The sequence below is a fragment of the Uranotaenia lowii genome, chromosome 3 (genome assembly GCF_029784155.1).
Source record: "Uranotaenia lowii strain MFRU-FL chromosome 3, ASM2978415v1, whole genome shotgun sequence".
Lineage (NCBI taxonomy): Eukaryota > Metazoa > Arthropoda > Insecta > Diptera > Culicidae > Uranotaenia > Uranotaenia lowii.
In genome coordinates, this window is record NC_073693.1 from 138,402,377 (window position 1) to 138,429,338 (window position 26,962).

The following is a 26,962-nucleotide window of genomic DNA, read 5'->3' on the forward strand; positions in this document are numbered from 1 at the left end:
CCTGAATTTTGCTCGGGTTTATTAAAATTATTTGCTAAATTAAATGAGAAACTCATATTTATCTTTAAATATTTTTAGATTTTGTATTCCATAATGATTTTTCAAATATCTCAAAAAAAAAAACATAAACTTTGCCCTTTTTTACTTTTTTTTCAAAAATCGTCCTGAATGCCAGATCACGTGGATACGTGTGGTTGAAAGTATGGTATGCTTAAGGTTAAAGATCATATATTTCTTTTGAACAACTATTTTGAAGGTATTCGACCTCAAATTCGACCTTCGTCTAATTCAATACCAAAGAAGCTATTTCAAATAGCCTGGCACCTGTTTCGACATGTTTTGTCCCAGATTTCACAGGAACGCAATCTCTTTGGTGATAAACGCCCTAGAAGCGACTAGTCATCTGATGTCTTTTCAGTTATTCAGTTATACTCAAAAAATATCTGGTAATACATCATCCAATAATATCATCTGGTTGAAAATAATCGACTAAAAATATAGGAGGAATTAATATGGAAGAAATAGAAAGCATTGAAATAATCGCTTTAGTTTTTTTTTCATGAAAAACTCAATAGAATATTCGACCGAATATTCGTTTGGCCGAATAGTTGAAAAGGTCAATATTCGGTATTCGGCCGTTCGCCGAATACCACTATTCGGTACATCTCTACAAAAAAGTATAATAAATTTTTAAATGGAGTTCACCATTTTTTCAAAAGACTATCCTTAAATCTAAAAGACTGGGAGAAAAAACTAATTGCATAAGTATTTGGATTCAAAAAACCCGCCCGCCCCCTCCAAATTACTCATAACCAGCTTTCAAACTATTGGCACCTCGAAAAAATGTGATTTTTTTTTTAATTCGCATACCCTCAAAAGTTGTTTATTGATAAAGAAAAAAAAGACCATGAATAAATCCTTTTGTTCTCCAGTACAACTTTTATGAAAATAAAAAACTAGCTGACTCGGTAAATTTCGTTTTATATCTTCGCTAAGCAATTTAGAGGGAGCATTCCATTTTTATTAGCATTGAATAACGAGTTCTGACAAACGTTTAGTTTTCGGCTTTCAGATTATTAAAAAAATAAATTAAATTCCAAAAAAAACCTTAATTTTTGTGCAATTCCGAGATTGCTCAAGGTAATCACGCTGTGTCAAAACGTTCTTGTGTGCAAAATTCAATAAAAATAAATTGAACATATTTCTAGTTGTGTCATAATATTAGTAGATTTTGTTTACTGTTTTGAAAGTAGGAAGTTCCTTTTAAAGCAATACATATGAATCTGAAATCTGAATCTGAAATCTGAATCTGAAATCTGAATCTGAAATCTGAATCTGAAATCTGAATCTGAAATCTGAATCTGAAATCTGAATCTGAAATCTGAATCTGAAATCTGAATCTGAAATCTGAATCTGAAATCTGAATCTGAAATCTGAAATCTGAATCTGAAATCTGAATCTGAAATCTGAATCTGAAATCTGAATCTGAAATCTGAATCTGAAATCTGAATCTGAAATCTGAATCTGAAATCTGAATCTGAAATCTGAATCTGAAATCTGAATCTGAAATCTGAATCTGAAATCTGAATCTGAAATCTGAATCTGAAATCTGAATCTGAAATCTGAATCTGAAATCTGAATCTGAAATCTGAATCTGAAATCTGAATCTGAAATCTGAATCTGAAATCTGAATCTGAAATCTGAATCTGAAATCTGAATCTGAAATCTGAATCTGAAATCTGAATCTGAAATCTGAATCTGAAATCTGAATCTGAAATCTGAAATCTGAATCTGAAATCTGAATCTGAAATCTGAATCTGAAATCTGAATCTGAAATCTGAATCTGAAATCTGAATCTGAAATCTGAATCTGAAATCTGAATCTGAAATCTGAATCTGAAATCTGAATCTGAAATCTGAATCTGAAATCTGAATCTGAAATCTGAATCTGAAATCTAAATCTGAAATCTGAATCTGAATCTGGAAACTGGAATCTCATTTAAAACTGTTTTAATTTTATTTTAACAATTAGGAATGAAATCCAGTTGACGATTGCAGCTTAATTGCCGGAATTATCACGATTGTCTGTCCTTTTCTAAAGCGGTCGACATAAACGTTGCACGTGTGTCCGGCCGCCGAATGCCGCCTAACGTCAACGTTCCTGTTCAGTAGTCACCACTCTGGTTTTCTGTCATTCTTCTGTTTCGCTAAACGGAGAGAAGAAATTGTATAAAAAAAACGCTACCCCCACATCCCACCCGATGGCTTCAATCCCACCTCGTTTGTGTTGATTCCACATCACAATAACCGTAAAATTGTCCCCTGGCTGGTTCTGTAGTAGGGGAAACGTTACCAGTTCTGATCAAAATCAGGTTCAGATGTCAAATGCCATACCACATAGGTAACATCAAATGTAAAAATGATTTCCTTGATTTTTGTTTTCATCTCGCTCTGAGGTAAAAGAAATTTCAATTTTAAGTTCTTGTCAAACAAGGTTCAACGACTCTTAAGCAAAAAAAATCTACGATAGAATAGAAAAGAGAGAAAAACACAACGGTATAAAAATAAATAATACCTTGCGATTCATTATTTTGAAATCTTGTGAATGGGAGATGTCGTGAATCAACCGAGATATTTCACGGGGTGCTCTATTATAGTAAACTAAAAAAAAACTAAACTCGCGTGATTAAGACACACGTTCACATTCTAAACGATTCTCTTAGCTCGGCCGACTCGTGGCCAATTGGGACGAATCGACCGAGGTGATGATGCTGTGCTGTGGGACCAGATGGATAACAATGTACGTTCTTTTGGAAGTTCATCAATCTTTGACGCCAGCCAGGGTGGACGCCAAGTCGTTAAAGATTTGTCAAAATCTGGCATTCTTCACTAACCGGGTGAATTTTGCGTAACCTGAGCGCGCAATCAGAATCATCTAGTTGGCTGTGGTTTAGACCAGATTTTCCCCAGCCGAAAGATACCGATCGTTCTAGATTCGAACGGCTTATAGACGGGGGCGATGACTAATGGTTCTAATTAGTTTCTCTCTCTCCCCTAGCTTAAGCTGTTTCAAGCTTCTATAGAAAAATATCGGATGCATCTGTGCGGATTGCACCTGTCAAAAACAACTCCTTTTTTAAGTCAAACCTTCAGTAACCTATCATCACTGACCTGTACTAAGGCGGTAGCAATGGCCAGCGCTGCCACCCGCATCATGTTTGTCTGAATGCTCTGCATAAAGACGTGCATACATCCGTGTGCGTAGATTTCTTTGTTGATGGGCTCGTAGCAGGACCAGGGTATACCCGAGGTCGGTTTGGTGACCTTCTGGAAGTCATGCACGGAATGCAGCCCGCAGCAGTGGAACTAAAATAATAAAAATTTGTTCATTAATCTATACCTTTGCAAAATAGCTGATCTTAATACTCACATCCCTCTGGAGCCGATTCCAGACATGGGTTGGGTCTGCTGTAGCCCCCGTCAGGCCAAGGAATTGCTGGAAGTTGGACTCTAGCGCCAGCTCGGCCGGAATTTGTAGCTGATGTCTGGAGGCCATGGCCCAACCGCCCACCAGGAACTGCACTATGATCTGCGCCACCAGGAACACGCAAAACTGGAACGAAATCATGCAAAAAACTTGGCTTCAATACTTATAGTTAATTATACAAAAGATGGAATTCAACATGCTTGTCTTGATTATAGAGATTTTTTTATTTAAAAAATATCAAAAAAAATACCGGTTTGTACACAGGGTTTGGGTTTGGTTCGCATTTTATCTTAGGTTTCAGTGGATATAAGGCTATGATCATTTAGTATCCGGGCAGTTTCAAACCTCTGTATTTTAAAAACTATTGATTTGATCGAAAAACTTTCTATGGAGGAAATGACGGTTTTTTTTATGATATTTCATGTAAAAATATTAAAAAAATAATTTATCGTTGATGACAAGAAATACTCTTACTTTATGATAAAATATAATTTTTATCTTTGCACACTTTTTTCAGCCATGTATTGATCTATTATTTTTACATCAGAAGCTAAACCTTTTAAAAAATCATGATATTTTACACAAATTCATCTGTAAAAATCAATTGAAATCTGGTTGGAACCTTTTCATGAGTAGGCATCTCGAAGAATATGACCTCTTAAATTCGGGTTTAACATAAATTTCTTGGTCCATCAGAACACATCTGTCACATTGCGTAAAACCCGGTTGCACAGATTGCGATCCATGGAACTGCTAATTTTTAGTTAATTCCCGGGTGTCCACTTGACAGGCAACACTTTTTGCCAGTCGGAAACGGATTTACTGCATAGTTCAGAGGTCTGCATTCAGTTGTCCCCAATAACCATAAATTTGTTCCTATAGTTGAGATCAAGGGTTCCACTCCGATGCTTGGTTTGAATTTCGTAAGCATCCTAGAGTGGCTTTTTATACTTCTCAACCATCTGGACCAAAAAAAAAATCAGAAAAAATAAACAGTTCATGAGTTTTCAAGTCAAAAATAATGAATTTCCGAGGCGCAAAGTGCGTAAAAGGAGCGAATTTGTGCAAAATTATTTTCACTATAGCTTTTTGCACCGTAAATATCTCAAACACACGTTAACGTAAAAATGTGAAAAAAATAGGCAAGATAGTCCTTTTCATAACCAACACAACGCTGCTAAAGTTTTGCATATCCGAGCTCTAGTAACCTAGCTATCACCGAAATAAAGTGCCCGGATACTTAATGATCATAGCCTTATGTGCTACATTTTTATTTATTTATTTATTAAGTCAAACTATGTAGACTACAATACTTAAAACTACATACTTATAACATTGGTCCGTTTTCTTATCAGTAAAACAGGATTACATTCCCTACAAAACTCGTTGCAACTGGTGGTTTTATTTTTTGTTTATCCTTTTAGGGGCGCGATTGAGTTCGAAAAGATGGTGAAAAAGCAAGTTTTCGTAGATATTCGTAAACTTCAAGCTAAACACGGTCCGGAAGGATTGCTTGAAAATACATTAAAATGAACCATGAGCACAAATTTTAAGCAAAACAAAAAAAAATAAAAAAAAAGGAGCTCTATAACACGACAGAGGACGCAAGCGAAACAGAAAACCCTTTGATTTTTTCGAGGTTTAGCTACAAATCCCTATGATATTTTGAATATTTGTTCTAATTCATTTTAAAAATTCCAATGCAAGAGTCTACTGTCATTATTTCATTTTTTGAAGATTATCGATGTCGGGGACTGCTGTATGGGTGCTTGGATGTGTTTTGGTTGTTCTATGTAAAAAAAAAAATATCTCGTCAGAAGTCGTCCATACTGGTGTTCGTTTTTTCAAGGCCTAAGAGTTCAAATTTTCTTTGGTGGCTTCAAATAAACCGTTTCTATAGTTATTTGAGCTTGTAAATGTGTTTTGAGCAAATTCGAGATGTTTGGTGTGTCTGAAAAAAAAACTCAGCCGAAATTACATGCTGGAGCAAAGTAATCAAATCTGTCGACATATCGAATAAATAGTCTTTGTTGGTCAAATCCATGCTATTTCTTCCATTCCAGTAGCACATAGAATTTAAGAGGATTCTCGAAAAACTCAACTGTTTTTTTTTAGGTTGCAGACATCCGCTTGTATCCTCTGTCGAGCTTTACCATAAGGGTTTTTAACCTTTTGCTTAAAATTCGTGCTCCTGGTTCATTTCAAATATATTTCCAAGCAATATTGCTTTGAAAAAAAAAACGCTTCTTGACGGATTTTAGCTTGATGTTTACGAATATCTACGAAAACTTACTTATTCATCATCTTATCGAATTCAAACGCGCCCTCAAAAGGATAAACAAAAAATAAAACCCTTAGTTTCGACGTGTTTTGCAGGGAATTCAATCATTTTTTACTTATAAGAAGACGGAAAAATTTTCAAAGAAGAGAAATAACAATCTGATAAGATTATAAGAGTGTGTATTTTATTTTACGCAACTGAAAACTGACTTTTACGAAAACTTTGCTTAAGTGTAAAGAACATATGCAAGTTTTTGATAAAAAAAATCATCAGTCGTTAGTGTTAATAAAAATGTTGATACCAAGTGCCAACTTAATTTTGTCCAGTATTGTATGTTAAAATTATTTATTTATTTTATTTAGGACATTTTACCAACTTTTTGGCATTCGTATCCGAGTACTGTATGTGTGCATACTATTTATATCGAAGGCGAACGTTGCAAAATACTAATGTCGAGGGCTCAGGGTTGCAGCGGTTGCTTGCAGACATTAATTTGATGCGGACACTAACTCCCAAAACTTCGGGAAAGTTTTGTTGATTCGCTTTCTCAAATTTTTGTAGTCCAATATGATACAACTTGCTACACTACTCAAACAGTTTATTGCACAATTACTACACACATTCATTTATACTTTAAACGAACTTTCAATTCTTAGACTTACAATTTATTTTTAAAAACTTAACAATTAGTAGAAGTAACGAATAATGATTGGACACTTTTCGGTCTGGCCGTCTAGTCGTCGCGCTTAAGGGGGGGGGGGGGGGGTAGGGTCTAACGGGTATAAAAAAACACCATTTTCACGATTTTTTTCTAGAGCTATCGTTCAAACAAATGTATTCAAATTTTTTGCATTATACAAAGCATTGTTAAAAGATCATTTAGTTATTTTTTCGTAGAAAAATATTAAAAAATGAGCCGGTGACGGAGCACTTTCGAGGATGCCTTTTAGAAAACAGGATTTGCGGTGGACACTGAATCTCAGCACAGAATCATCTGAAGTCAAAAAATCAGAGCAAAATATTTTTAATAGATGTTTTTCTGGACCCCAACGTTTTTATTTAACTAAAAAAAATTTTTTATGAAATTTTTGTGACTGTTTGAAGTAAAAACTACGATTTTTCACGAAAAAATCCGCCATTTTTCACCTGTAAAATCTCCCCAAAGTAAAAAAAAACAAAAAAGAAAAACGTTGGGGTCTGGTATTTTATATGTAGAAAATGTGTTCCAAATTTGAAAAGAATCGGATAAGTAGTTTTCAAATGACGATGTCCACGGACTTTAAAAATGTGCTTTCGAGAAAAACGCGTTTGAAGTTTCTGCTCTTGCTTTCTTGCAGTATTAGATAGGAGGAGATAAAGGCCTATAATTTCTACAGTTTTGCTTCAATTGACTTGAAAATTGGACACAACATTCTTGAAATGTTTTTCAATAAGAAAATAAAAAAATCGATTTTTTGAAAGTGTTAGACCCTACCCCCCCCCCCCTCCCCCCCCCTTAAACAAATCGAAGTGATCAAGGTGATGGCGGTTCGATATGCCCAAGCCGATCTTTGCGGGCATAGAACGGGAAATCTCCCGCCAAGAAGTTCGCGGAGTCCTATCATAATAGGTTCAAAATATTTCATGCACTTCAGGCGCCTCACGCGCCGTCGGTGTTTGCGCCGTCTCGGTGGTCTCGGACGTGTCGAAATTACGCTGGCTGATGTAGAGGATCGATTTCCATGCATAAACAACTAATATGACTTAATATTTTTTATACAACGCAATTTTATGCATGGCAACGCAATAAACATGAAGTGGGAAAAAACCAGGTCGCTGAAGGAATTGAAGAAATATGCATATAAGTTTCAAAGTTGTTTTGTACGATTTATCAATCGTTGACATGCGTATGCCGTAGGCTCAAATGAAGTTGATCGTTATTTAGAGTTTTCCCTTCTCGACATCACAGACCATACCAAAAAGATGAAAAAATGGCTCAAGATAGTGATGTTGGTTAAAAAATAAATAAAACCTTTGCAGAAATACAGCCATATAGAGGTATTTAATCAGCAGTACTCTCTGGAGCCACCTTTTCGCTTCCTGGCTTTTATTTGTAGTTTTCAACATTCAAATGAGGATCATACAAACTTCAAAAGAGCAACTAGACGATTTCATAATGGTGAAGTTAACACTGAGTTTCTTTTAGCACTGATCGTACATAAAAAGCTCGGAAAATTCAGTTTTCAGTTATCAGTTTTCAACAAGTAAAAATTTTTCTGTTAAGTTATTATTATTTATATTATTAAACTTACCATTTAAGGCGTGTTTTAGCATGTTAAATGAATATATTTTAACACAATTTCCTTGGTAAGTAATCCACCAAGTTTCAATAAGTTTGAAGTTCAGCGAGCCAGCGACCACATAGAACTGACATTGATAGTAAATATTTCTTCGATTTAGCATATTCCGTTTTTGTTCTTCAAGATCAAAATATCATAATCTTTTTCCACAAAGGAAAACTACGAATACAAATGTTTCAAGCAAAATTTTCATCATTTGAATCAATATTTTGTGAGATATATATGAATAGAAAATTGTCATTTTGCTTAGAAGCGCAAGGATCTAGACTTTAAGCGTTATTTTAAGTCGTAATATTTTGATTATCACTTGAATTTAAACTTTGAATACAAATTCTATGGATTTGAAAAAAAGTTTTGTTTAGATATCAAACTTGAATTTTAACTAGATTCAATTAAATGAGAATTGTTGTTTAAAATAATAAATAATGAAACCAATTCATGTTTGAAAGCTTAATTGATGTAATTTCGGAGAAGTTTTCGCGAAAATTCTCAAAAATACACAGAGGCAATTGATTTGGATAATTGATTGCCATTCGACTTCTCAAGAATAGTAAAAAAAAAATCTTAATGGAGAAATTCTTGCGATCTACTTACCGTTCCGAGATAGCAGCGGTGCTTTTTACTCGTCGAGGTCCATCCCAGGTAGCACAGAAGCTGAGAAACAATTCCAAGTGCAATCATGACGCCGAATGGTTCCCAGAACTGATCGTTCACCAGTTTGGAATACTGTCGATGAGTCCATAGCAGGAACGCGCCAATCACCAACTGGGCGCCACCACAAATCTGTTTAAATTTGGAAGAAAGAAAATAGGAGGTTGATGAAAAAAAAAACATTCCATTAATGCACACAATCTTGCTAAATTAACTTTGGCCGGGTCAGTAACATAGTCGCACTACTAGGCCATGTGCACTCTCAGGGGAAATCAGTGCAGCAACCGTCAGTTTAGTGTATGTTTACACAGTGAAGCAGTGTTTTGAAACGACTTGAAGATGTGATTTTTACACATCGTAAAAACTGGAACTCAGAACCTCTCCTCTGATGCACGGAAACATCTCTACCGACACTAAATAAAACATCTAGGTATCTATTCATCAAACCGTTCCGCTGCTGCCACAGCGTTCTATTCAAACCGACAACAGCAAAAAATTAAATCAAAAAAAGATTTGGCTTTTCTAAAATGCTTTTTGTGTCGGAAAACGCCGTCATTTTCTTGGTAAAATTGACTAGATGGCAAACTCCTGACAGACTACTGACTGCTGACCAACACCAGAACGGCTCGGAGATAATTAAAACTCCATAAATTCTTCCCCGACTACACAGAGGAAAACACAACACACCATGGATAACATAAACAACGTTGCACGAGACTCCACAAACGCAACCAGACCAAGTTAGATATAGTCGAAATTTTCGCCAACCAGTTTGAAGCTAGCTAGAGGTGGGTAGCTCTATGGCTATTTGGTTTGAATTCACACGGCCATAAAACATTGATATAGAGAATAGAGATACGATTTTAGAAACCAACCTTGTCCATGGGGGCAACCAGTCAAGTCAGCTACATGCGTTTCCCCTAAACGCACCGGGAAGAAGATGACTAACTAACTGATTTGAAAATTGGAAAATGATAAGATAAACAATGCGCTAGAATAGGAACTCTCAATACAGCGCTGACTGGACTGGACTGAACTGGTGTGCAATCCCAATTGACCTTTGAAAATTTACTGGTGCCAAACATCATCGGAACAGCTGTTGTATTCACCAGTCAATCGGTGAATTTATAGCTAATCAATGATGAATATTGTTTATCAGGAAGCGTAATTACTCATTAAAATGAAAGCTGGACCAACATAGGTTGAAAGGCTGAAAGTAAGATTAAATATTAATGTATAATCAAAGCCTTTGATTTAAAAGGTATTTCTTAGTGTATAGTAATGAAAATTACACATGCTTTAAATTCGGAAATTCAGGTGGCAGAAATGTAATGAGTTTTGATAGTAGCTTGTCTGTGATCCACAAAAAAACTAAAAGAACAATAAGTCTACTCATCTCCTTATAGATGCTGTGTGAGACACTCGCAAATCATCTATGTATAAAGCTTAGTTCATTTAGAAATGGGACAGTTACTTAAAGCATGGATCATTACAAATCTGGACGCATTGTTTATTATACCACAGCGCTCCTAGTTGTCGGATCTCGAATGTTTTGACAATACTTTGTTCGGAAATGTTTCCACTATCAGTGCCGAAAATTTCATTACGATTCGTTTTGTTCCAAAAAAGTTACACGTGATGGAAGTCGCGAGACGAAAATTAATTTTGGACACTCAAGTCAAAAACCCGACGTGGTCGGGTTCAAAAGTCGCGAAATCGTTAAAAATGGTCAAATCAACCGTGTGCAGCGTTCTCAAACGTTTCCGTGAGATGCATACTGTCGATCGGCAGGTTCATACCAAGCGTCATAGTGGAATTAAGGATCGGAAACTGCATTTGAAGGTGTTGAGAACGATTAAGGCAAACACAGGGTAGTCGAACTACGACATCGCCAAGAAATTAAACGCCGGCCGGTGCACCGTCAGAATGATTTGTCTACGCGAAGGAATACGATCCTATCGGACCAGTGAGCAACCAATCCGGACATTGAAGCAGATTTTAGTAGCCAAAGGACGTGCCCGGAAGTTATACAAGCAGATTCCAACGAAGTTCGACGGATGCATCCTCATGGATGACGAAACGTACGTGAAGATGAATTTTGGGCAGCTTCCTGGCCAAAAATTTTATAAAGCCACTGCAGTAGGGCACTGCACTGGTCATGGTGATGTCCCCGACAAGTTCGTTTTTGCTGATAAGTTTGCAAGAAAGTGTTTGATCTGGCAAGGTATTTGCAACTGCGGACGAAAAACCCCGGTTTTTGTGAAAAACAAGACCATGGACTCCGAAATGTACAAAGTGCAATAAAAACCCTACATTTTAAGTACAAAACATTTTTATTTCGTTTACAAAGCTCTGAGATAGACCCGTTTTAATGCGTCCAGATTTGTAGTGATCCATGCTTTATGCGTGTATTTCAAAAACACTTTCTATGAAGGAAAAAAAGTAATCTCATAATAATTCATGAAAAAAATTGAAGAAAAATATTTATCGTTTATTGTAAGAAAAATATCTACTTTATTCTTTGTATCTCTCATCAGCCAGCGTACATTTTTATCAGTCATAACATTGAACAGTTTTTCCAACTCTTACTTCGTCTAATCTGTATTTTAGGTGGCTGAATCCTTCTTAAATTTCTGCAACATATCGGTCCAATACTTCTCCTTTAAAAAATAATGAGGGCAATTTAGTGGATTCAGCTTGATTATTTTCGAGCAACTTGAAAGCGTTTTTAATGGAATTTCTGCTGGCAAAGTCTGACAATAACGAAGGAAAATCATTATGAGATTGAACTTAAAGTAAAATCGGTTATTATAGATTATTATAGATTTTGAGGCTTTTAAAAATTGCGAAAATAAAAGTTTTCGTTTTAAAAATTGTTGTTTTTTAATCTTGGTAAATCATTATATTTTTTTACAAAACATCCTGTAAATACATATTTTTATATGCAAAAATTTGTTGTTTAAGGTAAGGTTTGAATGACTCATAATAAGCCAACACTTTGTGCTTATCGGAGAGAAAATTGTTGAACATTTCAGCGATCTACCCTTAGTTTTTCGCTTGTTCAAAATAAAAAATTCTGGTGTGAGAGCTGACTTCCCTGATGATCCTTAAGGGGGGGGGTAGGGTCTAACGGGTATAAAAAAACATCATTTTCACGATTTTTTTCTAGAGCTATCGTTCAAACAAATGTATTCAAATTTTTTGCATTATACAAAGCATTGTTAAAAGAACATTTAGTAATTTTTTCGTAGAAAAATATTGAAAAATGAGCCGGTGACGGAGCATTTTCGAGGATGCCTTTTAGAAAACAGGATTTGCGGTGGACACTGTATCTCAGCACAGAATCATCTGAAGTCAAAAAATCGGCGCAAAATATTTTTAATAGATGTTTTTCTGGACCCCAACGTTTTTGTTTAACTTAAAAATATTTTTATGAAATTTTTGTGGCTGTTTGAAGTAAAAACTACGTTTTTTCACTTAAAAATCCGCCATTTTTCACCTCTAAAATCTCCCCAAAGTAAAAAAATCAAAAAAGAAAAACGTTGGGGTCTGGTATTTGATATGTAGAATATATGTTCCAAATTTGAAAAGAATCGGATAAGTAGTTTTCAAATGACGATGTCCACGGACTTTAAAAATGTGCTTTCGAGAAAAACGCGTTTGAAGTTTCTGCTCTTGCTTTCTTGCAGTATTAGATAGGAGGGGATAAAGGCCTATAACTTCTACAGTTTTGCTTCAATTGACTTGAAAATTTGACACAACATTCTTGAAATGTTTTACAATAAGAAAATAAAAAAATAAAAAAATCGATTTTTTGAAAGTGTTAGACCCTACCCCCCCCTTAACCATAGTTGCCGATCATGTGCTTCACTCCAATGCTTGATTTGAGCTTTGTGGACATTTTTGACAATGTTTGCATACTTTTCCAACACTTTCACACAGTAATTCTTTGAATAATCAACGATTTTGTCAGCTATCAATTTCATAATGAAGAATTTTGAAGGAAACTGTGCAAAATTAGTTTTTTTCTTTTTCTATTGCATCGTACATATTTGAAAAACGCGTTAATTTTAAATTTAAAAAAAAAAATAGGTTCGGCAGCACAGTGCTACAAAAATTTCGAAGTCATTATATATAAAAAGCTATTTCTGTGGGTTTGTTTGTTTGTCCTCTATAAGCTGAGTCGTCTTAAGACCTAGAGAGCTGAAATTTGGCATAGATGCTCATTAAGACTAGGAATGATGGAAAATGTTTTCAGATTCTCGGATGACCCCTTTTGTAGCGGGTCGTACATACAAGACAAATATTGTTTTAGCGATATTGACGTTATTACGCACCGGATTTTGATGAAAATTTGCACATAAGTGTTTTAAGCGACGAGCAATCGATTTCAGGACTAAATTCAAAGTCAGGGGTCAGCCAAAGGGGTCGTTTGTATTAAATGTTCACTGTTTGAACGATATTGAAGTTATTATACATCAGATTAGACTGAAAATTGATACACGGAAGTTTTCAGGGACGAGCAGTCGATTTCAGTTATCAAATTTTGTGTAATGGGCCGACAAAAGGGGTTGTCCATATAACACAAATACTGTTTCGGCGATATTGACGTCATTATACATCGGATTGAGACGAAAATTTGCACACAGAAGTTTTCAGGTACGAGCAAACGATTTCACGAACGGGGATTTTTTTTATTATCTGACAATTTGTGCCGGGAGTCTTCCAATCCTCTTTTTTTATCAATAAAAAATAACTATTTTTCAAAGCTACCTAACTCTGTTATTTTTCAAAAAAAATTAATTAATGACCTTCAACATGAAAAATTGTGAATAAGCTTTTAATGGCGTCTAAAAGTACTGTCTGCATCACCGAATATTTTGCAAAAGATACCATTGTATAGCTCAATTTATGACGCAACTTTCATCTGAATACACCAAAGTATGCCAACAACTCCTTGAAAAGTTATGAAAGAAATAATGACAAAAAAAATCTCTTTTTTTTGCATCAAAAACAAACAATGGTCAAACAACTGCACTCACATATGGAGGTAGCGCACACTTCTAACAACATGGAAACAAAAAAACCTGTCAAAGCAGGTAAAAACACAATTTTTCGTGCTTTGTAGAGTGTTCGCAGCAAAACTGACTTTAAATTTTAACCAATAATCTAAGTGTCATAATGTTAATGTGATATAACCAATAATGGGAATGTTGCTTTTACAGCCTGGTCATATACCTACTACATAACTTATTTACTTTTCGATCAAAGATCATTGTAAAGCATAGTCAATACCAATAGTAGAAGGTTTCAATCCCTGTGTTTGGGATCACCAAAAAGTGGTTAAATAAATAATATAAACATGCTTTATATAGTTTTTAAATCGGGCGCTATGCACTGGACTCCAACAAAGTGGCAGAGATGTTATAGAAATAATCGAACAGCTTAGTATGGCCAGCCAAGGCTGTAAAAAGCATCATTCCCATTATGAAAATATAACATTGAAAATATGATACTCATACCGTATTCATTTTCTCCATTCGCTCAGTTTTGAGGATTACCATAGAAGAACGAACATAATTCGTCGTCAGTGTATTGCTACCTCACTCGTTCACACGCGAATCTTCAGTGTTCCGCCGTCTATTTCCAGATCAAATCTGGGGCATTACGGATGCAAAACTGAGCGCATAAGCTACTAAAAATGAAATCAAAATGTGCAAAACTGGTTGTGACCTGGTGCGAAACTTTGTATAAACGAATACGTTATTAGATTATTGGATATAACATGAAGTCAGTTTTGCTGCAAACACTCTACAAAGCACGAAAAAATAGTGTTTATACCTGCTTTGATAAGGTCTTTTGTTTCCACGTTATTAGAAGTGCGCGCTACATATGCGAGTGCAGTTGTTCGTCCATTGTTTGTTTTCGATGCAAAAAAAAGAGATTTTTTGTCATTATTTCTTTCATAACTCTTCGAGGAGTTGTTGGCCCACTTTGATGTATTCAGATGAAAGTTGCGTCATAAATTGAATAATACAATGGTTTATTTATTTTATTTACATAGTATTCCGTCTTACGACATAACTTGACGAACATAATTCCTAAAGTTCACTCGGTTCATAGCAACCGTTCTCCAATTTCTCGAGCACCCCACATTCGCCAGATCACGCTCCACTTGGTCTAACCACCTCGCTCCGGCATTCTCGCAACATGTCCCGCCCAGCGTATCCGGCCAGCTTTCACCACCTTCTGGATACTGGGTTCGCCGTAGAGCCGCGCGAGCTCGTGGTTCATCCTTCGCCTCCACACTCCGTTCTCCTGTACGCCGCCAAAGATGGTTCTTAACACTCGTCGCTCAAATACTCCAAGTGTACGCAGGTCCTCCTCGAGCAATATCCATGTCTCGTGCCCGTAGAGAACAACCGGTCTAATGAGCGTCATATACAGGTTACACTTCGTGCGAGGGCTAAGTCTTCTCGACCGCAGTTGCTTGTGGAGTCCATAGTAGGCACGACTTCCGCTGATAATTCGCCTCCGGATCTCACGGCTGGTGTCATTGTCTGCGGTCACCAGTGAGCCGAGATAGACAAAGTCTTCGACTATCTCCAGCTCGTCGCCGTCGATCGTGACCTTGTTATTACTGGACAAGCGGGTTCGGTCGGTCTCGGATCCGCAGGCCAGCATGTTCTTCGTCTTGGACGTATTAATCATCAACCCAATCCTTCCTGCTTCGCGTTTCAGTTTGCGGTAGATCTCCCCCACCACCGCAGATGATCTGCCGACTATATCAATGTCATCGGCAAAGCAGATAAGTTGACTGGATTTGTTGAAAATCGTGCCCCGCATTTCGCCCACCGCTCGTCGAATAACACCTTCCAGCGCCACGTTGAACATCATGCAAGATAGACCATCACCTTGTCGAAGCCCCCTGCGAGATTCGAATGAACTCGACAATTCACCCGAAATCCGCACACAGCACTGCGTTCCATCCATCGTCGCCTTGATCAGTCTGATCAGCTTCCCGGAAAAGCCGTTCTCGTCCATGATTTTCCATAGCTCGTTACGGTCGATCGTGTCGTATGCGGCTTTGAAGTCGATGAATAGATGGTGCGTAGGGACTTGGTGTTCCCGGCATTTTTGGAGGATTTGCCGTAATGTAAATATCTGGTCAGTCGTTGACCGTCCCTAATACAATGGTATTTTTTGCAAAATATTCGGTGATGCAGACGGTACTTTTAGACGCCATTTAAAGCTTATTTACAGTTTTTCATGTTGAAAGTCATTAATTAATTTTTTTAAGTATTTTATTTGGAAAGCTGATAAAATTTCAATGCATTTTGATGTGCTATTTTATAATTTCCATTGAAAAATAAAAGAGTTATGAAGCTTTGAAATATGGTTATTTTTTATTTACAAAAAAATCTAACCGAAGCTAACTCAAAAAATAAAAATGTAAAAATCTGAAAAAATACATGTGATTCTAAGTCGTAAAATGAACCAAATTTTGAATTTTGGGGAAAATCTGAAGACGCCCGGTGCAAACCCGTAAGATTATAAAAAATATCCTCGTATCATAATTTTAGGGATAAAATTGAAAAAAGTGGTCGTCCATATTATCTGTTCACAGTTTTTGCGATATTAACGCTAATAAACATCGGATTGAAATAAAAATTTGCACACGGGAGTTTTAAGGGACAGGCAATTGATTTAAGGAGTCAAATTGTGTGTGATGGGTCGGCGAAAGAGGTTGCGCATAGTTCACTGCGTTTTCGATATTATCGTGATTATTCATTTTAATGAATATGTGCACATGAAAGTTTTAATGCACGATCAATTCATTTCAGGTGTAAAATGTTGAACAAAGAATCGGCAAAAGGGGTGATTCATACTAATTATTCAATGTTTTTGCAATAATAACATTTTTATGCATCGAACTAAGTCGAAAATTGATACACACGAGAGTTTAGCAGGACGAGAAATCGATTCTTGATTTCAAATTTCATTTAACGATTCAATCTATCTATAATTATTCCTGATCTCAACACATATTACTGTTGATTGTTTTTTCAATACATTGTTTTTTGAATACATTACTAAATATGAATCCAAACAAGACGGAAATTTGGACAAAGGTGATCTTTCCGAGACAAGCAAAAGGGTGTTCATAAATACTGTTTAATATTTTATGCAATATCGTCGAGAAAAGGCATCCCAATAACCATTCAAACACAAACTCAAAGTTGAAGCGAATCGAAGTTCATACGGAATCAGCTAGTAGAAAATAAGATCCTTATGGACAGGGCCGGATTAAGCCATCGGAGGGCCCGTTGCAATTTTTCATGGGGGGCCCCTTTGAATCAATTTTTTTTGCATATTCTCTCCTAGAGAGCACATAATATTTTAAACATTGATAGAAGCTGTAAAGATTTTGAAGAATAATCAAAAAATTAAAATGCTAATTAAAGCTGATAAAAGCAAAATTCAATTCACCATTTATTTAATAACTCTCTAACCACCCGAAAATCTCAGGATTAGAAAAATTTAAAGATAGATATTAAAACTGTTTTAAGTTAATTATCAAGCAATTGGTATAGTACGAGCTTCATCGAAAGCAGAGATACAGACAGTTCAACAGTGAAATTCCAAACCTAGAATCCGACGTGTGTTACCGTCGAAAGGTAACAATGCGTTAAATGTAGGTGTTAATGGACCGATCCCATGTATATAAAATTAAATTAAGTTAGGGTAATTATTGTAATAGTTTTTGTAAGGCTCGATGTTTGATGATAGGGAAACATAAAATTGTCATTAGCTGTGTTGTCTGTTAGTTTAGGATTTGCGATAGGGTTCTATGTTCGGTTATCATCACGGAAGATTTCCGGTCTGGAGTGTCCCAAGAGCGCGATGCCCTAGGACACAACTACCAGAACGGTTACGTGATGTGGGCTGGCTTCCGTGGCTCGTGAGTATGATAATCGGACATAGAACTATGTCCATGGTCACCCTAACTGCCAGCATCCCTACCCCGTTCGTGCTATAATGGGCGACTTGAGTTTGACAACCAACAAATTTCCGGGGCGAAATCTCGAAACGAAGTGGAGAGTTGGTTGTCGGCAAACCGTTGGTTTTATTGTACCCTGCTGGCAAGCTCCGATTGGCCGCAATCAAATCGACCCTGCTGGCACAGGTTCCGCTGGAAAAAATCCGCTGGCAAGCTCCGATTGGCCGCAATCAACTGGCTGGCTTCGACCCCGCCGACTCTGGTTCCGCTGGCACTGATTCCGCTGGCACTGGTTCCGCTGGCACAGGTTCTGCTGGCACGCATCTGCGGGCCCGAAGTCGCCAGTGTTGACCCGTTCTTACAACCTGCTGGCATCGACACATCTGCGACAATCCGGCAACTAGACATCCAAGTGGAAGAAGGCAGACGGCTACCGCAACCACAAAGTATCAATTTCGGGGGTCCATCCAAGGATCGTCGAATGGCGCCCATCCGCTCCGGCAATTGCGGTAAGCCACACTATTAAGCCTTCCGAGAACCAAGAAATCAAGTCGCCACCCATGCCCTCAAAATCATTTCAAGTCGTTGTATCGGCCGCATCGATTCCCTTCCCTTATAACCTTTGTTGTATGTCTTAAATAAAAAAAAATGTAAAAACGTAAATTTCCAAACTTATAATTTTCCGAGCCGATATATGTTGGAGAGGTCCGCTATCTCATTCGGAGATTTGTTTTGTTGCGCATCCCTCTTCTTCGTCTTTTTCGTGTTTCCCCTTTGCAGTTAGCCGACTCTGAGATTAGCGATAAGACTGAGCTAGTCGGTCGTTACCCGTGACAAAAGCTACCTTCGAAAACAATAATTCGGAATGGAAATGAAATTTCAAGACACAGAATCATACATTTGAAATAAGATGAGATATATCTATATTATTCATACTTAGAGAATCACTCAATGAAATTTGAATTCAATAAGAGAGCGTTTTTTTAGTATTTTGAGAATGGTCATTCAGGGAATAATATGCTGCATTCAGGGTATTTACAATAGTAGAGATTAATTAAAAAAAATCAGAATGAAAAGTATGAAATTTGGACTTAATCAATTGGAAAAGTTTCAATTAGAATTTCAAATTTTAGATTCGAATTGGGATAACAATTCAATGGCGGAGCTCAGTTTTGTCCAGAGTGCCTCCAGCTACGGGTGGGTGCATATTGAGGAAAAGTAGGCAAGGGGTACCAAAAGTTTCTCATTGGTGGGGGGTAGAGACGGAGCGCTTTTTGACAGCCAATTGTTCGCCTACCATGCCTACGATTACAATTGCCTGTCACAAGATGGACGATTCCGTGCGTTGGTATAAGAACACACCTGAAGCTTTACACGCCTTGGTTTTGTCTATCGATCCTATTTAGTCAACTACAGTTACCTTTTTTTTAATTAAAAAAAAGTGTAGATTGTATAAATTAATGCAAATTTCAATAATGTTCGACAAACAGACATAAATTTTGCATTTTTCATACTCATACTTGTGCTAATAGAGTGAGCTAATAAAGCAATAACTAGAATACCAAGGAAACATCTGAATCCTTGATTGAATGGAAGATAATAAATAAATTAAAATTCAGTTTTTGTTTTGCATGTAGGTTTGTTTGTTCATCAGTTATCAAAGATTAATTTTACTAAAATTGCCTTTATAGCTCGTTTAGTTTCAATTAATATTTTTTGTTTGTCCTCTCCTCCGGAAGTGAACCGACGCTAAACAAATTCAATCAAACACACGTGGCCATTCGTCGCTCATTCTCGGATGTTGAATACATATTTTCAGAACCAAATTAGCCCTCTTCGGCAGTATTTATAAGCGGTACGCACTATTCATGCAATGGACCGGAAAAATGCACCCATAAAGAGAAATTCTCCTCAAACATGCGGTGGGTGGCATAACTTTGCCCAGGATCGTACAATCTGTCCATTAGCCGGATTTATGACCATACCAACAATACTTCAACGTTTGAGGCCGAGAACAAACCGATCAGATGCCAGTAAAGAACTTGAACCGGAGAGAGGCTTAGACGATTTATCGATTCCGATTCGATGAATATTTGTTGTTGTGTCTACATGGCAAAGTGGCAAATAGGTGCTTCGCCGAATTTACGCGGCCAACGACTTGTTCTTACTCTAGCCTAGAAAGGGCCCAGCTCGATTGGAACGAGCCGAACAAAACAGGAGAAAAAAAATGGTTCCTCTTGACATATTATTGCCATTACCGTATTAGCTGGCGTGTTTCATGATTCGGTTCATGCACTTGAGTTATTTTGGGAGTGCTACTGGTTCTTTTTTTTTTTTTTTTTGATCCACCATTCCTTCTACCGCACCAAAAGATCGTGTAACGATGCCGATCACAATCTCAACCATGTGCGTTTGTTGGCAGTTGGAGCGATACCGAAAATGAAGGATGATTTTCTCAAACATAACCATCCATCGTTCTAAATCATGTGCGACGTTAGCAAATTAGCGAAAATATGTCGCAGCCGCACTGCAACTTCTTCTATTTTGCGGGTGCGGTTTTGGAACGAACGCGTCGCTTGACACATCGATCCTTTTTTTTGGTTTCGTTTATGATTTATGATTTTGTTTATTACACATGGAGTGAAAAGTTCGGCTCAACAGATGGGGGTCGATGGTTTATTTTTTTCCATTGGAGTGTGTACTGGATTTTAAATTAAAATTAGCTCTCACGCCTACAGCTTGACACATTTCGGTTGACGAATGTGTGTTACTACTATTGCTTCTGCAAATAACTTCAACGGTGCTGTATGGAAACTGTGTAAAAGTAAACAAAGACTTTTTGCTACAAATTTACTTTTTGATGCATCTAAACATGCGATTCCTTAACCTTGTGGATTGTTTACCAGAGCTGAAACGTGAAGAATGCGGATAGTCGCGTGAAACTTGGAATCAACAAATTAAAATAAGCTTTGAATCTCCCTATCAAGCCATTCAAAGTTTTGTTGTTGTTCACTGCCGTTCCAAGCAAAACTGTCCAATGTGACTTTTGACTCATTTTCACTTTTTTGCTGGAAACGACCTCTTTTAGTGTTAACTTTCGAAAAAAAACAAAAAAATTATACTTTGTTCTAAACTTATACGAAATTTCCATCAAGGTGGTTGTCTCTATGTTGATATTTCGCAAGAATGTCACACTAGAGAAAATTTTATGAAAAATGCTTATTTTATCAAAAAAGTCTCATAAGATAAGTTTAAACAGTCGAATTAATGTTATTCACCGAAAAGAATATTAAAGTAGATGGTGGAGGAGGAGGGAATAGCCTTAATGATTTACTTACAACAATTTTCACCAACACTTTTCGAAAAGCACTACACAGAAAGAAAAATGTAAATTTACGTTACACATTTTCGCATCGTCGCCGACAGAATATGGAAAAGACTATAGCATCTTGACGATTGCGAAGAAATTCTCGTGCAATTTCATGTAAATCTCAGCGTTGGCGACGTTCATTCGTTCTTTTTTGTACCTGTTCGAGTGCTGTTTGCTTCTGTTCGAGTTGGAGGTGGTGCGTACAAGATTTCCAGCCAGTAACGTTCGTGAAAACTAAATGCAATTCTATTTATGAAGGTATGTGTGTGGAAATGTGGGTGTTACAACTTGTATTAATTGTAAATTTGTTGTTTTGCAGAATATCACCACGGAGGATTCAATTTTTCCGGCATCTGTCGTCGTTTCCTTCGCTGGGTGAATTGAAAAGCACCGACAGGCGTTTGTGTCAAGTCGACAAGATCGAATAAAGGTTCTTATTAATCAATATCGCTGATTTGTTTATTATTTTCAAACACTCCTTTAAACAAAACATCAATAAAAGAGAGGTTGAGCATGTAAATCTACAGTAAACAATCAATATCAATAGGACTGGGAATTTACATGTAACAAACAGTATTAATACATGTAATAACGCGATTCCCTTCTACCCATGCAGCTGCATGTAAATCTACGTGGATTTTTCTAACTGTGTACTTACAAGATTGATACTCTACTATACATTTTTATAAACAATGAGGAACGTTTTTTCTCAAATTACGGTTCAATTTGATATTTTGAGTGAAAAAGAAACTATACAAGCTTTATAAATCATAGAAAAAGTGTAGCCGTGTGACAGTTTTTCGTAGATCTAGCATCGATATGCCTTCTGATTCTACGCAAAAGTCACACAAAGCATTTTTGGCTCTAATTTTCCTTTTGTTGTAGGAAATGTGATTTTTTTTTAACGAAAATTGTAAAATGATTTACTTTAACTGTTGACTACGGAAAAACTGTTGGTGAATTTTTAGTTTGAGAGAAGAATAGGAAATATAGCTGAAACTTCAAACACGTTTTTCTCGTTTCTACCTTTTTTCACATGGGACAATTTTGCTTGAAACGGCAGTTCAGTAGCGGCAAATTTTTCAAATAACGCACAAATATCAAATGGTTCAATAATTTGTATAAGTTATTTAAAAAAACAGACAGAACAAATTTAAATTACTTCTACTTGGAGTTAAAACATCATGGGGGAAGGGGGATAAAAAAGACAATTAAAAATTTTGAATGAATTGAAACAAAATTGACAAAAGCTAATATTCAACAAACTCGCATACAATCTACATTGCACAAAATCTAAAAATCGAGTTATTCTAGATAGAGAATTGGGAAAAAATCTCGAATACAAAAGGTTATATCATTCTTATTTTTAAATATGTTATTTTTGATGCTCTTTCAACTGTTTGAATTTTCGAAGAATTTATCAATATTTTTACAAAATAAAATCCCTTCGGGATTTCAAACAAATCGAAGAGAGGGGATGACAAAAGAAGAATTTGATATTTGACGCGGCCTAATTTGTAAAATAACAATAAATTTCTTTTACTTATTTTATCTAAAAGTAAGGCTTAACAGCCGTGTAAAACATTTTTATATTTGAGAAATTTACAGTATTTCTTAAACTTCATTCGAAAGTTTATTTGTTTGGTAAGTAATCAAAGAAACGTAATTGACATGTTTGGTAATGGATATCATAAAATTCTAAGTTTAAGAAATTTATGACTCACATAAAATAAGATATTCTTTGTTTTTTTAGGGTTGAGAAGGAATCATCGGAGCACCTTTTTGGTGACTGCCCTCGTATTATTCAAAACTACTCGGGAAAGATATACAGGATCATTTCGAAATTTGGCTTGCCTCCGGCGGAATGTAATCCAAAATCACACAATCATTTTAATTCACGACACTTTATGATTTTCACGAATTGAAACTAATTGTTAATTGTAAATTTCTATGTGCAATTCAATTACCCTTTTTTTATGGAAACTCTAAACTCGACATTCACAAACCCTACCCTACCTTTAGAATGGGTTTTTATTAAGAATTGTAACTAAACAAGAACGGAGTTTGAAACGAACCATTTTAACATCAACATTAATTCATCGAATACCGAATTTTATCCATTGACAAGTTGGAAAACATGTAAGAGGCTTTTATCTCTACCCAGAATCAGCAAAAAACCCAAAAATCTAATATACTTCAACTGACAAAATGATGTCAAAATGATGATGACAAAAAATGTTATTAGAAAAGATTGTTTTGTCATTAAAAATGTTATGCTGATATGAAATATTCTTCAAGAAGCCAATTTCAGCCACAATTTTATTTTGCGTTCCTTGTTCTTCTAAATGTTCAACATTACATTTGAAAAGGTGCAAGGCCAGGTGCAATGAATGTAATTTCAAAATAGGTTAAAATCTTTTAAGGGTGTTCTACACTGTATTGACAAAACTTGAGACAAAAAAATAACATTGTAAAATAAAAGTTTTGAATCAATCCACTTTCATCAAGACTTCAAGTAATTTTGAGTTCTGCGAAAAAAATATATAAGTTTTCTGTTTGTTTCCTTTTTATCATTTAAAGAATTTTTAAAGAAGTTTAAAGCCGAATTGAATTTAAGATACTTTTTAAAGCATATATCTAATCGTTTTACAGGTTCCAACAAATTTGTGAAGGAAATCAAAATTTTTTTTCAACTTTCTGCAGTAAAATAAAAAAAAACTTGTATTGATATCTTTCCAAATTTATAAAAACTGTTGAATTTTTTTTTTTGATCATGCATCATCATCATCATAAAAATAATATTCCTTAATTGAATGAAGTAGAAATAAACGGAATCAGAATCAGTTTTCTTCTTAAATGCAGATTTGATGGTTAATCAGTCATCAATGATCTATTTCACTTTCAACTGACATCTTTAAAAACTATAATCAAAACTAAATGTGCTTTGACAATTTTGACAAAAGATTCGAGTTCAGGCTGCTAAAATCTAAATCATTAAAACATTTGTATGTACCAAAATGTTGTTCCCTTGAGTTATGAATCAAACTCTATAAATAAGTTTTTATAATGGTAAGACGTGTTCGTCTATTGAAAAAAATCTTTCTTGAATGTAAAAACTTATCTTGTTTATATTTTGTTTAAAATTTAAATGAATTCACCGAATTTTAAAGTCAAGCAATTTAAATTTTTTGAAATATTTTCGATCAATTTGTCTACATTTTTCAATTTGGAATTTTTGTGGTCTAAAAACAAAACCTTCAAATTTTTTCCTAATCAAAAATTCACATTGAAAATAGCGATTCATTTTTTTTTAAATTCAAAACACTACAACGGAATCCCCGGTTCACCGAAAATGTTGTGTTCAATTTTGTCGAATATAATGTAATCATTAAATTTTTAACATTCTAGTTATGATTCTAGTTGCGACACATTCGCGGCGATCGAAAAAACGAGATATCTCGTATTCGATGCACAATGTGTTAAGATGAATAGTAAATAATAATTATTATGTATCATTTTCCTAACAATTAAACATGGTTAATTTGTTACCTATATAACATTTATATAAGATTTTAGATGTTTTTTTAATCTGTGTTTTGGAAATATTTATTTCAAATTTGAAAACTAGACTGCTTAGAACTTATTTAAAAGCAAATTTCTAGTTCATAATAAGAAACATCATTTTGAAAAAAATATCATTCATACTATCATAGTCATCAATGTCATTGGTTTGAATCTTTCATTGTGATCTGTTTTGGAAATTTTGATTTATCAGATTTTTTTTAATATGTGCAATAATCAGGAGTAAGAAAATAATATTAGAAATTCATGACCATATTAATTGTGTATTTTTTGTATTGTTTTTTTTTTTATTTTTAGCTACATCTGAATTCCGAACCTTCCCTCTCCCCTTCCCCTCCTATGGACGAGTCATTTGAACGGGCCTGTTGAGGTCTGATGAAAGTTTTGACCGCTGTCCCGGATTTTCTGGTAGAAAAAAATCGTACTTTAAAAAATGACATCCAATTTAAACAATGACCGTTAATTCCTTTATAGTTTCCGAAAAAAAATTATTTATGAACAAAATAAAACCCAGCAAACATATCATCGCGTTAGAAATGATAGCTTAAACCGTTAAAAATGTTAATGCGAATCGAAATTTCTACCTAATAAATTAACGATCGTAAAAATGGTTACTCGAAGTCGGTATGAATCGGATATGAAGAAAAGTCCACGATGTTTACAAATTTGTTCTCCCGCGCGGGATTAAGTCGAGGGATTGCAATCGAGAAAGAATTCTTTGCATTTGGAATGGTAATGATCAAAATTTCACAACTGCTTCACATTTTCACTCTTTCTGAGCACTGGTTTCTCTCATTTTAATTCAAACCTTCTCATTTTCCCTAACAAATTGTCACAAATTACCACAAATTCAACCATTGGCTGCACAATTTGTGTGATCATTGACGAATTTTCTCCGTCCCCCGATTCAAGTGAGAAAACAAACTTCTTCTACTCTCTGCGATAAGCAGTGCAACCAGATTGCTAAAAATCAGATGGATCATTTGGAAAAATTGTCCAATGAGAGAAGCAGCAAATATTGTCGCTGGCAACGGTTTGCATGTATTGAGAGCCAAACTTGCGCTTTCTCGTATTCTTTCAGGATGTACGAATAAGTTGTTGAATATCGTCAAATTTGCATAATTCTTGTCACTTAAGCAAGAAATGAAAAATATGTATGAATATTGTCTCCACTTTGGTAGGTAAATGTTATTTTTTTCGAATTTTATGCGATGATTCTATAATGTACATGAATCGTATGACAAAGTTGGTTGAGAAATATACCTAAAACAATGTTTGCTTGGAAGCTCCGTAAGCAAACTTGATAAGTAAATTTTTTTAATTAATTTTTTGCTATGGTTTAGTGATTTGTTCTGCACTGCCTTCTGGAGTATGGCAATCTTCTTGTTATAAATAAATTTGGAATAAATTAATTTATAATCCCTTCACTTTTACCTCTCGACTCATACTGCTAAATTTATACAATTTTTCCCTTATTCCTTATCTTGGCTTATCGAATCTTCACTCTTAACTTATGTCCTTTGACTCCTAACTTTTGATTATAGATTCTTGGCTTTAGGTTTGCGACTCTGGATTCTTGACTCTTGATTGTAGGTTATTTCTGGATTTTATAATCTCCGGTCTTGACTCTTTGTTTTTTAAAAAAAAGACATACACCGTCTTAGCCGATTTAGGCTTTACAGACTGAATAAATGACGTGGACAACTTAAGATTAACATTTAACACCCAGTACCGAGATGGGAATCGAACCCATGCCATCAGTGGATCAGCGATTACCGTCTTACCACGCTAACCACTCGACCACTGAGACGTACATTGAATTTTGAATTGAGACTCTCGACTATTCACTTTTGTATTTTGACTTGACTCTTCACTTGTGACTTTAAGCACTTGATTCTCGACTTTTGATTCTTAACTTTCGACTCTAACTATTCACTCTAGTTATACTCTTGGTTCTTGATGCTGTGATCTTGATTCTTTGATACCGATTCTTTGATCTTGAGACTCGCTACTCTTGATTCTTCGATCCTGATTCTTTTTGACTTTTATATAAAAAACGAACACAAACACATACAGGACTTTGGACTCATGATGCCTGGTGACTTTTTATTCACTTGTTAACCTAGACTTTTGATTCTTCACTCTTGTCTCTTGACTGTTGACTGTCACAAAATTATTGATTCCTGATTTTTGACTGTTGACGCTTGACCCTTGACACAATATTGTTTCCTGACTTTTGACTCTAGCCTCTT

The 26,962-nt window shown here is 35.6% G+C and overlaps 1 protein-coding gene across 1 annotated transcript in view; it reads right to left on the minus strand.

Moving 5' to 3' along the window:
- Positions 1 to 26,962, minus strand: part of LOC129755330 (CD63 antigen) — a 133,080-nt gene that overhangs the window by 15,959 nt on the left and 90,159 nt on the right. Inside the window, exons 2-4 of the mRNA XM_055751764.1 lie at positions 8,701 to 8,889; positions 3,430 to 3,612; positions 3,171 to 3,365 (exon numbers count right to left, since the gene is read on the minus strand). Of these exons, the coding sequence (XP_055607739.1) occupies positions 3,171 to 3,365; positions 3,430 to 3,612; positions 8,701 to 8,889 (567 nt within the window). The remainder of the gene's footprint in view (positions 1 to 3,170; positions 3,366 to 3,429; positions 3,613 to 8,700; positions 8,890 to 26,962) is intronic.